Raw genomic sequence first — 14,361 nt, forward strand, 5'->3', positions numbered from 1 at the left:
CGATATTCTGCAGTTGGCGGATTATCTGTATCTGCATTTTATTTTACTTTGCACATAAAATGAATGACGGTAAAATCCGATATATGAGATCCACTTTTAATACCTTTTTTCCATCTTAAAAGTTGGCTGCATCTTGGGGCACTGGTGGCACACGGGCGGCCCGGGTTCAAATCCAGCCCGTGGCTACATCTTATACACCAGTGCAACCAATATACCAGTATGAAATGTTGACACGCGCCGAGTGCAGCCGCCACGATCAACGCACGCGACCTGACACGATTAGAAATGCTTCCCCATTCATTGTGTGTTGAAAGCTGATTGCACGCTGTGAGGGGAAAGACAGCGACACAGACCAGTCTGTTTACGGGACTTTCTCACATCTTGTCTAATCATGACTTTACTGAAAACGTTGGTACATTGTTCTGTAATTAAATCTTGTCGAGTGCTCTTTTGATTGACAGAGTCATGTATTGAATTTAAAGAGTGACCAGTGGAGTCAGGCAGAGAGCTCGGGCTCTGCGCTTCACAACTTTCCCTGCAGACTGAGAGCTCGACTACCGTACTGTGACTAGTAGGAGAGCAAACTCCAACAAAAAAAAACAAAGAAAAAACAAATGGAGCTAAAAGAGCGACACAGCTACAGAGAAACTACACGCTGTCGACTTCGCTGAACACGGTAGAAACCGTCACGCAGGACGACAGTGTATACCTTTTTTTTTTCTCTCTGAGAGATCTTCAAAAACAGACTGCGAATTATAGTCCGTATTTTACGTTAGTTAATAAATGCACTCCTCTGGCTCCGCTGCAGTCCTAATGTCCCACCCACAACGCTATCTGATTGGCTACAGGTCACACAAGTAAAAGCCAATCAGAACCAGCCCTGGCAGCAGCTTTTTTTCTCAAAAGCTCTGTAACAAAGCTCAGCCATCATCACGTTTTTCATGCACTCACATTGATTCAGCGATGGCGTTATATTGGTGTCCCAGTCTGTGAGGTCATATTGCGTTTCGGTGTTGTGGAAGCACGACACAGCAGGAGCTTCTCATACACAGCGCTGCGTTCCCTGCTGGCTCAGCCATCCCTCCTCTGTTACACTTTCGAAGATGATACAAATGAGGGGTCCACTTCCCCCGGCTGTTACGCCTCTGCGACATTCATATCGAAGGTGAAACCTCACGGAAATATGGCGGCTTGTTGTAGCAGACCTCGCTCAGGTGTTTATGTGGTAACTGTGGCAGATTAAAGGATCCAGTGATGACCTTATATTAGCGCCACGTGTCTGGGCCACTGATCAAAATGATGGTATTGAGGAGACACTTGCTCTAGGTAACTCTACTTCTTGTCTTTCCCTGTCCTGTTTTCGTTCTTTCTTTCTTTTTGAACATTCATTTTCTCTTTCCAGCTCAAAGTCGAAGCCACAGATAAGCCGGGAGCCACTGTGAATTTCCGCAAGCTGCTGCTAAATCGATGCCAGAAGGAGTTTGAGAAGGACAAAGACGACGACGAGATCTTTGAGAAGAAGCAGAAAGAGCTGGAGGCGGCGTCAGGGGTACAGTAACGGGTTCTTAACATCACAAAAGAAACCAGTTTGATTGTTGATCTTGGGTGTTTGTTGGGGCTCATTAGAAGGTGACGATGCATCGTGAGGAAACCAACGTACAGAGAGAATTTACAGCTGACTATTTCTGTTTTTGTGTCTCTGTTTACACGCAGGATGAGGTGAAGCAACTCACTGAGGAGCTGCAGGAGGCTAAAGACAAGGCCAGGAGGCGCTCACTGGGCAACATCAAGTTCATTGGTGAGCTGTTTAAGCTGAAGATGCTCACAGAGGTCATCATGCACGATTGCATTGTAAAGCTGCTGAAAAACCATGACGAGGAGTCGCTGGAGTGCCTGTGTAGATTGTTCTCCACCATCGGAAAGGACCTAGACTTTGAAAAGGCCAAGGTACCAATGCACGCTGATAAACGTGTGGTTTGATTTTAAACTTATGCTAAGAGATAGAATCACCAGACTGTTGTGTTCATCTTCAGCCTCGTATGGATCAGTACTTCAACCAGATGGAGAAAATAACAAAGGAGAAGAAGAACAGCTCCAGGATTCGCTTCATGCTGCAGGATGTGCTCGACCTTCGACGGGTAAAGCAGAAATATCACACGCATACAGTTCACATCTAGTATCCTCATGCTTGTCAAAACAAGACCATCAGGTACATTTTTAATGTCCGGGTCATGCTGGGAAGGAGCTACATGTCGGATTTGAACCCAGGCCACCTGCTTTGAGGACTATAGGCCCAATCTCCGTTCACCCTCACACACTCACTGACTTTGGTGCGCGTTCCCGGTAAGTCTGTGAGGGCTTAGTGCTGTCCCACTGTGAAATCGCCAAGTGTTTGAGGGATCTCTCGCTGACTTTACGAGCCCTTTATGCACCCTGTCCGTAAGTGGGCATATCTGCAGACTTAACGTGAGGGAATTACCCATAGTTCATAGCATTGTGACGAGAAACATATGATTTCCCGGGGAAGCCCATAACAATTGAAAGGTAAACAAACGCCATAAAACCAAAACGGAAAAAAGGTAGAGACGGTAAAAAAAACAGGAAGGTGAAACCTTACAGTCTAGGGCCTACTAAAAAAGTTTCTTTGGAAACTACAGCTAATTCAGAACTCCTTTGAAAGTCTATAAACAAAAACAAGAGACAGAGAGCATATTAGTCAAATTATATTAATAAGATTAACCTTTATTTTTCCCACAACCAAGACATTTATATATAGGCCTATATTGAGTAGAACTTTTTATAAGCACCATGGCTGAGTGAGTAAAGTAAAAAAAGGTAAAATAAGCTTTGCTACATGAAATCATGCAGTCATGGTAACAGAGAAGTTGCAAAGTTCTGTCCCATTTCTATTTAACCATTGGAGCCCTCGCAGCCTCATGCACTCAATCACTTTCCAGGTGACGTCAATGAAGTCAGTAAGGACTCAGGGTTTAGGGAGGACATCGAGATTCAGCCTGTAGTCTCCGATTATAGGGCGTGCACACTTAAATGTTGTTTCAAGATGGCTGCAACCTCCAGTGTTGAAATGTGAAGCTGCAGTGTACAGGGTGCCAGATAGCCTAGCGGTTATGTTGCACGCCTCATGTACAGAGGCTAAAGTCCTCACAGCAGTGGCCTTAGGTTCCAATCTGACCTCGTCCCTTTGCTGCATGTCCCCCCTGCTCTCTCCACCCATCATTTCCTGTCTCTCTTCAGCTGAAAAAAAGGCAAAAAAAGGCTGCAATTCCTCAAATGTCCATTTGAGGCTTATCCAATAGCTAATTCACAAAGTGTCCCAAGAACAAAGAGTTGCTCTGAGTTACAAAATTCCCAAAATTTCTTAGTCTTGTGAGATTTTCTAAGAGTTTGCCTTTTAAGTTGAGATCCTGGTAGAGATAAAAAAGTTATTCCCATCGTGTCGGAGACCTTACAGAACGCTGCTGAGCTGACAAACAGTGACAGTTGTTCGACTTCAAAACGCCTCCACAGGAACCAATGTGTGACTTAACTGAGCCTACGTCCATGTTTTATACAGTCTGCGGTTTTAAGCAGTCTTGAAATACGCTACCACTGCCAAGTCGTGGTGTCATAAAATCCTGTCAGGCATCAAAAGAAACATTTCCTATTCCTCCATATTGACTGTGGACGACATCGACTTGTTGAGTTTTGGTCGAGAGTCAAAGCAAAGGAGCAGATGTGGCTTCTCAGAGCAATGCTTCGGCGACGGGTTCTCTTTTTGTTTTTTTACTGAGAAAATGATCAGCAACTTTTAGGGACCTACAAAAGGAGTTGCACCTAGCTATGACTAAAGGTCATCCTTGGTGGGCAATCACAACTTTGTCCTGAGCCCGCCCCCCACCGCCATGTTTACTGGAGGGTCAGTGTTTAGTAGTTCCCTTCATCGTGTTTCTTAGCAGACTCTGTTAGTCCTTGTTAGTTTCCATGTGTGTGTTTCTGTGGCCTTCAGTGTGAGTTGTATTGTTGCATGTAGTCTGTTGTGTGTGTGTGTGTTCATTTTAGTGTGTGTTTCTGTACGCAGCCCCAGAGACATCCACACTGGTCCTTCAGCCCTGGCCTGTGTGAGTCTCTTTTATGGGCTTACAAAGAAACTGCCACCTCAGCTCTTTAATGCAGCACTGCTCCTAAACATAGATCTGCTCTGTGCCATTGGCTGAGACAATCACACCAGAGGTTTTACATGTCCTTAACGTCTCCATGTTTGTTGGCTGGTGTGGTTTTTTAGTAGTGATATAAAGCCGTTTTGTTGGAGTGGAAGCGTTGCTCTGAAGGAATGCTGCAGTCCTGTAGTTATGTGCCCAGTCCCGCCCACGCAGCCTTACAAAACCTGCTGTCTTCAGGGCTTTTATAAGCCAAAAATCAGCTGCTCCAAGTCAGCACATCGGCCCAGTTTAACAGTGAAACACTCTTTGTTTCCTTTGGAGGAGAAGAGGGAAACGTCTTATAGATGTTGATCTCTTCTCCTTTAAGTCTGACTTTATTATAGAAATCCAACATGTGTTCATGATGCATGTGATTAGTCCTCCAAATCTGTGACTTGTTCTCTTAAATGTTAGGATTTGTTGTTGGAATTGATGATATGCCCCACCTCTGCTGCACTGCGCTGTACTCACAATCTCTACCACCACCTCAGAACAACTGGGTGCCCCGGCGAGGCGACCAAGGCCCCAAGACCATCGACCAGATCCACAAAGACGCTGAGCTGGAGGAGCACAGGGAGCAGATGAAGGTGCAGCAAGCCCTCGTCTCCAAGAAGGACTCGGGCGGAGGCAGGATGGGTGGAGGAGGCCAGGGCGGTCGTGGGGGCCATCACACCCCAGGCCGCGGTGCTCCTCCCCAGGATGAGGGCTGGAACACAGTGCCCATCTCCAAGAACCGACCTATTGACACATCTCGCCTTAGCAAAATCACAAAGGTAGGAGAGCGAGGTGACCTTCTCAGCTGGTGCTGTCATCACTTCACCTAAATTACAGTTTTACACATTAACCAAATGAAACGGCACTCTTTGAAGTTTTTAACCCACGTGTTAAACAACTGTCTCTTCTTTTAGACTCCTGTTCTTGACTTCAACAATCAGCTTCTTGCCCCCGGCGGTAAAGGCACATGGGGCAGCTGGGGAAAGGGCAGCAGCGGCGGTTCAAGCACCAAACCTGCAGAACCTGGTAGGTTTCCAAGCGTAATGACGTTTACATCCACTAAGTACGTAGATAACTTCCTCAAACTCAACCCTGGATGTGTGTGTGTGTTTTCATTCATAGGCTCAGAGACGGGCGGGCGTCCAGGTGCCAGCACTCTCAACAGGTTCTCCGCCTTGCAGCAGTCTTCGTCCTCCATTTCAGCGGATTCAGACAGACGAGTTCCTCAGAGGTTAGAAACAGAACTAAACCGTCGAAGCGAAACAAGCGCTTTAAGACAGAAACATTCGGTATTTTTTTTTTTTACTCCCCCTGACTCTGCTCTCCCTCTTTTCTCTACGTCTCTACAGGAACAGCTCGAGTCGGGAGCGCGGCGAGAACTACGACCGCTCTAATCGCGGCGGTGACAGATTTGACAGACGGGACGACCGAGATCGCAACCGCCTGCAGGTCACCAAGCGCAGTTTTAGCCGGGAGAATGAAGGACAGAGCCGGGAGAGGGAGCAGCGCGGGTCGGCTGATCCTGTCCGCAGGGTAGCGAGCATGACTGACGACAGAGACCGAGGCAGCAGAGACCGGGGCAGCAGAGACCGGGGCAGCAGAGACAGGGGCAGCAGAGACAGGGGCAGCAGAGACCGAGGCAGCAAAGAGCGAGCCAGCAGCAAAGACGGTGAGAGAAGTGACTCAGAAATAGAGAGAGACCCCGATTGTTAAAGAATGATATTTTAAGTATTCAGCTGAAAAACAAAACCAGGCACCACAAAACATTGTCCAGCGCCCTACGTCCCCCTAAGAGTTTTTCATTTCCTTTCTGTTATGCTCATAAACAGTGAAGCGGGAGAAAACTGCCACCCCCCCACCTCCCCAGACCCCCGCCAAGCCTGCCTTGACTGAAGAAGAGCTGAACAAAAAGTCGATCGCCATCATCGAGGAGTACCTACACATCAACGACATGAAGGTACAGAGTTACGCACATATAGACATATCATTAAGGATTACAGAGGATTCATTTTGTAACCATGTGTTTGTTCTTCTGTCTCCACAGGAGGCCCTGCAGTGTGTGCAGGAGATGAACAGCACTCAGCTGCTCTTTGTGTTCGTACGAAACGGGCTGGAGTCCACGCTGGAGCGCAGCACCATCGCCAGAGAGCACACGGGTCTGCTCCTGCACCAGCTGATCAAGGCCGGCACGCTCCCAAAGCAGCAGTACTACAAAGGGTGAGTGTTGGGGTGAGACTATGTGGAAATTGGGAGTAAGGGCGCACTCACACTGGGCAATCCGTACCTTGCCTAAAGACGCGTCACCCCTTCAGTCCAGTTTGTTTGTCTAGTGTGAGTCCTCTGATTCGGGCTCAAACAAAGAGGTGTGCTTCGGCACGGTACAGTTCATGCACACGCACGCAGGTACACAATGTGGACAGCCTTCATTATGTCTCTAACAAGACTCGTCTCCTCTGTCGCCCCCTGGGGCAGAGTCCCTTTGCACCTTTAAGAAAAAGCTAAAGACCCAGCTCTTTCTGAACACCTACGACCTTGATGATGATGATGCTCTGCCTCTGTTCACTTCCTGTCAGCACCTCTGATCAGTTAGTTTGCACTTCCTGACGTTGTTTCCTCCTCTCTAGATCATTGCTTGTAATTTCTGTGAGAACCAGCTTATTTACTTACATATTGAAAAAGGTTGTTTACGATCGGAGAGTTGCTTTGAGAACAGTTCGGACGATCTCTGGCATGAAATGTGCAGCTTGATATAAAGAGAGTGAAAACTGTAAATGTTATTAGAAAAGCATTTTAGATCAAACTCTTTGAAATGCAAGTTTTGCCTGAAAGCGTGGACAGCAGGATTTTAAATGAGCAGACACCCAGAGGGGCAGGAAGTAAATCAGTGTCTGAAGAGAAATACTCTGTAAACAGTTTCTCAGCCAGAGAAATCAGTTTCCATATGTTTGAGTTAATTTGGCGACATATTGCTCAGATCTGTCTGCTGAGACATGTGGAGCTCCCTTTTCCTCCTTTAAACCTGGACTTTAAAGTGTGTGTGTGTCCTCAGGCTTCAGGAAATCCTGGAGGTGGCCGAAGACATGGCTATAGACGTCCCTCACATCTGGCTGTACCTGGCAGAGCTGATCACGCCCATGCTCCACGAGGGAGGCATCCCCATGGGAGAACTTTTCAGGTACGTCCCCCCCCCCCCCCCCCCCCCCCTCTCTCTCTCTCTCTCTCTCTCTCTCTCTCTCTCTCTCTCTCTCCTCATCACCATGTTTTAAAAAAAATCAACCTGCACGAGAAGACGGCCCGTGGATGTTTGGAATTTGTTCACCAGATGTTTGACCTGCGTTGACCTTTTTTTTTATGTCTCCAGGGAGATTTCAAAGCCTTTGATCCCCCTGGGCCAAGCAGGGGTCCTGCTGGTCCACATCCTCACTTTACTCTGCAAAGGAATGGTGAGACCAGAACAATAATATCCTTATTAGTGTTATCGTACAGAAGAGGGGTTTTTTCTGACTCTTTCCTATGATAGTGGCCTCTGAAACTTTCTCTTCAAACATTTCTTTCTCATCAGAGCCATAAAAAAGCGGGCGCCATGTGGAGGGAAGCTGGCCTCCGGTGGAAAGACTTCCTCCCAGAAGACGTCGATGTCAACAAGTTCGTAACAGAAAAGGTGAGAGGGCTGCTCCGCTTCACTGGCCACAGATGCAATATTCCCTACATTTTATAATACATCTGTTGATATCAAAATTACAGTGAGATGTAAAATATATAATTAATATGTATCAGCGGTGGCGCTGAATGATTTGGCTGTTGTGGTCTGTAAGGCAACATGACCTCACAGACTGGGACACCAATGTAACGCCACCGGGGCACTTATGGCGAGTTAGAGGTTCTTTACCCTGTTATGAAGCTAAAGAGTTGAACCTGTTTTGTGTAATCCAGGATGTGGAGTTCACTCTGGGTGACGAGTCGGAGGAAAGCAACAAGAAGGAGCTGAGCTCCGGAGAGCTGACCAAACAGCTGGAGCGCCTGATGCAAGACCAGGCCGACACCCAGAGGATCTTTGACTGGATCGAGGTACGTAATGGCGCTCCATGTGTAGTTTGTCTCAATCTTTAATCCTTGATTTATGAATAAAATAAGTAAATTCATCCTCTGTGTGTGTGCAGGCCAACCTGGATGAGCAGCAGAGCTCGTCCAACATGTTCGTCAGAGCTTTGATGACCTGCGTCTGCCAGTCAGCCGTTACTTGTAAGTCAACACAAAGATCGAAGATTTACTTTAAGGGCGTGGTTAATGAATGAGGCCCCGCCCCTCTCTCTGATCCCTGTACCCAGCTCTATCTGCTCTATCCCTGTCCTCTCAATGAACGAATCAAAAGCCTTTAAAAATAAAGCCTCCTTATGAAGCTCATCAGCGGCCTGCCCAGGCATCTTTCTGGCCTGTTGTTTAATATCAGGTCACCGTCTTATCAGATGATCCGTTAGCGTCCCTGTCTCTTTACCTCTCATGCACACGTTGCTAGCCGTGTCCGCTCTGCAGGAGATCAGAGAGAGAGACATCCATAAGTGCGTCCCTGTTGTCAGTGGATCTACCGTGGTGCAATGTCTTGTGTTGAATATGAACCTTCTTAAAGCAAGTTGTCTACAGCCGATGACATCCTGCCCTCTAATAGCTGCTTTCACACCTGCAGAAAACTCCTGAAGTTTTCCTCGCTGAGCGTCATGTGTGAACACAAACAGCTGAATGTTTCTCCTCCAGCCTCCTCGTTTTTATTCTGCAGAAAGTCAGAGTGAGCTGATGTGAGAACGCAGCAGGATATAATCAGGAGAATTCACCTGGAGTGAGTGGGAGGGGGTGGTGATGTTTATTCCCTGTGATTGCTGCACGATCATAGACTGTCTGCACGCCACCTCTACCATCTCTGTGCTCTAATGAACCTGCTGCATTATGTTTCCTGTTCTCCAGTATGTTCTTCTCCACTCTTTAGTTCAGATTGGGATTATGTTGAACTGCATGTAGCATTGATATAAAGACAAATATTCTCATTTAAGCATTGTGTAGCAGACTCTGATGCATCATCCACTTCTTCTGCGTCTTACCTCAGTAGACCCTCCCCCCCTGCCCCCCTCTTGTCTGACAGGGATAGTCTCCCAATGTGAGGTTCATGTGTGAACAACCAGGTCAGGAGAATATCCGGAGCAGTCCTCCTGGAGTGCAGATGGAAACCGCTTTAGTTTAGGATTGTTAACAATGAGCCTCCATGAGGAACATTTCATTAATCATATTATTTAGACACAGAAAGATCCTAACCTATTACAAATGTATTTCATAAACAGTACGCTGTGCGTCTTTGTGGTCTGGTGTGATACAGTTTCCCTGAAATTATTTCCTGCAGGTGAGAACCCGTTCAAGGTGGATGCTGAGCAGATCAAACAGAGGGCCAAGCTGCTGCAGAAATACCTGAAGGACGAGCAGAAGGAGCTGCAGGCTCTGTACGCCCTGCAGGCCCTGATGGTGGAGATGGAGCAGCCCGCCAGTGAGTACAACCTCTGATATCTCTAAACCTCTTTCACTCTCAGATGACGTTGTTATCTTTGTGATTTTGAGGTTTTAATTGACTCTCTCTCTCTCTCTCTCTCTCTCTCTCTCTCTCTCTCTCTCTCTCTCTCTCTCTCTCTCTCTCTCTCTCTCTCTCTCTCTCTCTCTCTCTCTCTCTCCCACCTCGCCATCAGATCTGCTGCGGATGTTCTTTGACACCCTTTACGACGAGGACGTGATCAAAGAGGAGGCCTTCTACAAGTGGGAGTCCAGCAAAGACCCCGCAGAGCAGCAGGGCAAGGGCGTGGCCCTCAAGTCCGTCACTGCCTTCTTCACTTGGCTCCGTGAGGCCGAGGACGAGGACGAGTCCGACAACAGCTAGGGCCTGCTGGTCGGAGCCGGGCGGGGGGGAGTTCGGGGGAGGATCCTCGGGACGAGTGTGAATGTTTCGTGGAGGACTCAGACGACCTTCTGCATAAACAGAAAAAAAACGAGAGAAAAAATCTTCACCTGGGAGAGATTGTATTATGGATCGTACATTCGATCGTGTTATTTTTTTTTGGTTTTCATTCTTTTTGATTTTTTTTCTTGAGCAAAGCGAATGTCTTTTTTTTAAATCAATGAAATGGCGAGGTGAGATGTCGGAGATGGCGTTGTGTCCTTCAGTATTTTTTTGAGGTTTATTCCCTTCTCCTGTTTTTTTTTCCAAACGGCTGTTCATCGCCACGGCAACACTATTCGAGACACTTTGCTTAACGACAGATTTAAAAACAAAAACAAAAAAAAAAAGCTGTTCATATCTATATTTTTGATGACTTCATCGTGTGACGACACGGCGAGCACTGTCACGTCACAAGTTCGGATCTTCATGACGTCGCTCATGTAGAGACGGTTCGCTTTGGTTCCTTCCCCGTGTTGGATGATTGGAGTGAGTGTTTTATAAAAAAAAAAAGAAAACTACAAAGAAAAGTGGCGAGCGCTGTCTAACGGACATTTCACACGGGAGCTGAAGCTGTTGGACTCTCGAGGACTAAACGCTTCCTTAAAGAGGACGGCGTCACTTTCTGGGGGGGAGGGGCTACTGACATTGACCATTTTGCTGCTTGGGGATGGCGATGCTTCCCTGACGCCCCCCAATGACACACCCCCCCCCCCCCCCCTCCTCCTGTGTCTGTTTCACGTGTTTCCTGCGCTTCAGAAAACAAACGGTGGACGCGAGCACGAGCGAGGGCTCACGGCTGCACCCTCCCACCGAGCCGGTCGTCAGATTTTTAAAGAATTAAATATCGCTATAGAAACATGAAAAATATAAAGTAAAAAAAAAATCCACTTTTACGAAAAAGGACTTCAGAGTTCAACAGTTCGCCTCCTGGCGCCATCTCTGCTTCCCCGAGTGGAGATGCCCTTCAGGAGCGTTCTGTAAATATATACGACGGATCTTTTCTTTTCTGTACTCGAAGAAGAAGAAACGCTCTTCTCCCTGTATTTATATTTTTCTCTCCGCAGCTGGCAGAAGGTGCTTGTAATTATCCAACCCGAGTCATTGATTACAGTTTAATTGAAAATGTGTAAATACTTTTTTGCTTTACTTTATTAAAAAAAAGATATTTAATTAAAGAAAATGAATGCCTCTTTTCACATCCAGAACTGGAAGAGCTAATAAAGATCGTTGCCAATAAAAGAGAAACTTCTCGCTCCTCGTGCTTTTTGTGGAGACCGATCGGATGGACCGATGTGACCTCACAGAGAAAAGGCTTTGATCATTCTCTGTGTTTCAAGGTTTGTGTCTTTACAGTTTGGAGTTAAGAGTTAACTCCTGTCTGCCCGGACTCCCTGGAGAAAAAGGTCAAAGGTAACTTGAAGATGTTCATTCTTAAAGGTGACATATTCTCCTCCTCTTCAACCAGTTTAAATAAGTCTCAGAGCTCCTCAAAACATGTGTGTAGTTTATTTTTCTAAATCCACTCTGATCCTGTATTTGATCATGTCTATAAACCCCTCTATTTCAGCCCTGCTCAGAACAGGCTGTTTCTGTGTCTGTACCTTTAAATGTAAATGAGCTGTGTCTGACCACGCCCCCTCTCTGGAAGGGCTTGGGTGGTCTCTGGCTTTCTCGCTCCATGTCCTATTGTGTACGGTGAGAAGGCAGACTCAGAGGGCAGAACAAACACCTAGCTGTGGGAGTGTCACCCACCTGGGGGAGGGGTTACTGCCCTTTGTGATGTCATGAAGGGAAAATCTCCAAACAGCCTGTTTGAGCACACATTTTCTGAAAAGTGGAGCAGGCACAAGATGGAGAGGATGGACTTTTCTCATCATTGGGGGTTTTATAGACAGACTAAAGACACATATTAGAGTTGTGGAAACATTTTGCTGAATATGTGACCTTTAAGAAGCAGAAAACAAAAGATAAGATCAGATATACCTTTTTGTCCCCAAAGGGAAATTCATCACTCTCATGCTCTGCCCCCCTGCATCAGCTACAAATAGAAAGTGTGGTTGTGCTGGAAAGCTTCTAAATGCATCCCAAAGACAGTGTGTGTGTGCGCTAAGCAAACTTTGCAAAACAAATAACGGAGAGACAAACTGACCCAGCTCCTCCACATTCCCACATTTTTACTTTCTCTCTCCGCTTCACCTACACACTTTTTACAGAGTCACCTTTTTTTTTTTTTTTTTTTTTAACCAAAACACCCACACTCGCCACGCACATCAGACCTACAGCACAAACCTTTTGTTGTGAGTGTGTGTAACCTCACACAACGCTAGGCCATCTTTTTGAACCACCCTTATCGGCTTATCTCACTTGTTACGAGACCTGCTCTCTCTCCCTGAAGCCTCTGGGCGATCGCCTTATCTCTAACCTGCTCTCTCTCTCTGCTGCTGTATCATCGCCCTGTCAGCAGGACGCAATACTCAGGTTGACATTTGTTAACACAATTGCATCACAAGTGGACAGATCATACCCCTTCATGTAAAAAGAAGCATTTGAGGATATTATTAATGTAATCAAGAATAGCATTTTTTACTTGCCATGTCTGCAGGGTTACATCAATCCCTCCTCTAATTCTGAACATGAAAGGATTAGTTATGGGTGTAATAATGCACCTGAAGGATAATCAAAAATATAAAGTCATAGGGTTCAGGGTTTTGTTCGTCACACTGTCCACCTCTATGTTCCAGAGCTGATGTTGCATGTCTGACATCTCCACTAGAGGGAGCCATTGCACTGTAAATGCTCCCAACGTTTAGTTACTGTAGTCGTCATGACATCCTGGACGTCCATCATCTTTAACGACGGTTCCCTACCTTTATTCCCTTGGAACACCTCTCTCATACATATGTGAGGAAAGCTGAGCCCCCCCCCCAAGGACCCACATGAAAAAAGTGTCTAAATTAACAATCCTAATTGTCTCCATTATTATATATTATATATATTATATATATATATATATTATACCGCTGTTTTTCTTCATTCAGCCACCACACACATCGGGCTGAGCCATCTGCTATGCTCTGGACCAATCAGCCGTGTGTGCAGGCCTATGGTGCAGGCTCTAAACCAGGACTTGATTGCTTTGACCTTTTCCCCTCATATGACGTTAGCAGCATTTCTGATGTCTCTCAAACCTTTCTCTGACCTCCGGGGGAAACCAAAGAAGAAGATGTCCTTTATTCATTTATTTTAAACTTTGTAAAATGTTTGAGAAATCTTATGTCTTAATTGTTGCGATTGCTAAACATTTTAACTTTGGAGCTTTAAATCAACAATCCTGAGAGCAGGAACAACATGTAACAGGATTTCCACCGAGAGGCTCTCTCTCTCTTTCTCTCTCTCTAGCTGCCTCTCCTCCTCTCCTGAGTTTTTCTCAGCACCCTAAACCTCTTTGATCTGACCCCAGCATCCATGGCAGCAGCAGATCTGAACCACGTGATACTAAAGTATATAGACACTCAAACACACACACGCACACACAAAACCACCTCAACTGACTCCTTTCAATGCGAAGGAGTAGCGTCTCTACTCCGAGCTCCTCCAGAATGTCAGAGTTCCTCCCCCTCTCTCTAAGGCTGAGCCCAGACGCCCTCCAGTGGAAACTCGTTTCAGCCGCTTGTATCTGAGATCTAATTCTTTCAGACACTGCAACACCTGTTGGTGTGACCTGATAACTGCTCTCATATCTGGCAAACCGAGGGGCGTCCAAAACGGTCGTGTGGGGGTGTCTTAAAACCGCCTACCTTCTCTGGTCCAAACAAATCCAGAGCATTCAGGACCAGAATCTAAAGTTAGAAGGAGGACATACTGGCTGCTGCATTGTTGTCAGAGAAGCCAGCACTTCAACATAGCATGTTTCATTAATGTCTGATCATATAGTAAGCTCACTTTATCATTTCACTCACTACACATGTCACTGATTGGACCTTTAAGTGTTTTATTTTCATTCCATTTCCTCTCTCTGCCCTCCGCAGCCCTAATAGTCCATGTCCCCCTGGCGACCCCCCACTTTGACATCTGACCTGCTGTTTCACCCTGATGAATCATGTTTTAAAACTCAGTCTGCGCGAACAAAAGATAAAAGTCCTCGACTTCATGTTCCACGCCACATCAGCAGATCTAATCAGTGAACTTATCGGG

At 46.3% G+C, this 14,361-nt stretch overlaps 1 protein-coding gene, 1 long non-coding RNA gene and 1 other non-coding gene across 13 annotated transcripts in view; 2 read left to right on the top strand and 1 right to left on the bottom strand.

Moving 5' to 3' along the window:
- LOC132980177 (eukaryotic translation initiation factor 4 gamma 1-like) overlaps positions 1–11,412 on the top strand; it is a 43,568-nt gene extending 32,156 nt beyond the window's left edge. For all 11 annotated transcript variants that reach the window (XM_061046140.1, XM_061046143.1, XM_061046144.1 and 8 more), the window contains 16 exons: positions 1,403–1,549; positions 1,714–1,947; positions 2,034–2,138; positions 4,691–4,972; positions 5,108–5,219; positions 5,316–5,424; positions 5,543–5,862; positions 6,023–6,150; positions 6,238–6,410; positions 7,243–7,368; positions 7,555–7,636; positions 7,756–7,854; positions 8,127–8,261; positions 8,354–8,435; positions 9,583–9,723; positions 9,920–11,412. In XM_061046140.1, coding sequence (XP_060902123.1) covers positions 1,403–1,549; positions 1,714–1,947; positions 2,034–2,138; positions 4,691–4,972; positions 5,108–5,219; positions 5,316–5,424; positions 5,543–5,862; positions 6,023–6,150; positions 6,238–6,410; positions 7,243–7,368; positions 7,555–7,636; positions 7,756–7,854; positions 8,127–8,261; positions 8,354–8,435; positions 9,583–9,723; positions 9,920–10,107 — 2,463 coding nt within the window. In that variant the 3' untranslated portion in view covers positions 10,108–11,412. The remainder of the gene's footprint in view (positions 1–1,402; positions 1,550–1,713; positions 1,948–2,033; positions 2,139–4,690; positions 4,973–5,107; positions 5,220–5,315; positions 5,425–5,542; positions 5,863–6,022; positions 6,151–6,237; positions 6,411–7,242; positions 7,369–7,554; positions 7,637–7,755; positions 7,855–8,126; positions 8,262–8,353; positions 8,436–9,582; positions 9,724–9,919) is intronic.
- Positions 1,247–1,313, top strand: LOC132981330 (small nucleolar RNA SNORD66). Its single transcript, XR_009674554.1, has one exon. It is a non-coding gene; the product is annotated as a small nucleolar RNA SNORD66 (small nucleolar RNA).
- Positions 11,279–12,589, bottom strand: LOC132980182 (uncharacterized). Its single transcript, XR_009674143.1, has 2 exons — positions 11,722–12,589; positions 11,279–11,689 (listed from the first exon to the last, which is right to left on the bottom strand). It is a non-coding gene; the product is annotated as an uncharacterized LOC132980182 (long non-coding RNA).
- Between the last annotated feature and the right edge of the window lie 1,772 nt (positions 12,590–14,361).

This window comes from Labrus mixtus, chromosome 9 (genome assembly GCF_963584025.1).
Source record: "Labrus mixtus chromosome 9, fLabMix1.1, whole genome shotgun sequence".
In the NCBI taxonomy this organism is placed as follows: Eukaryota; Metazoa; Chordata; class Actinopteri; order Labriformes; family Labridae; genus Labrus; species Labrus mixtus.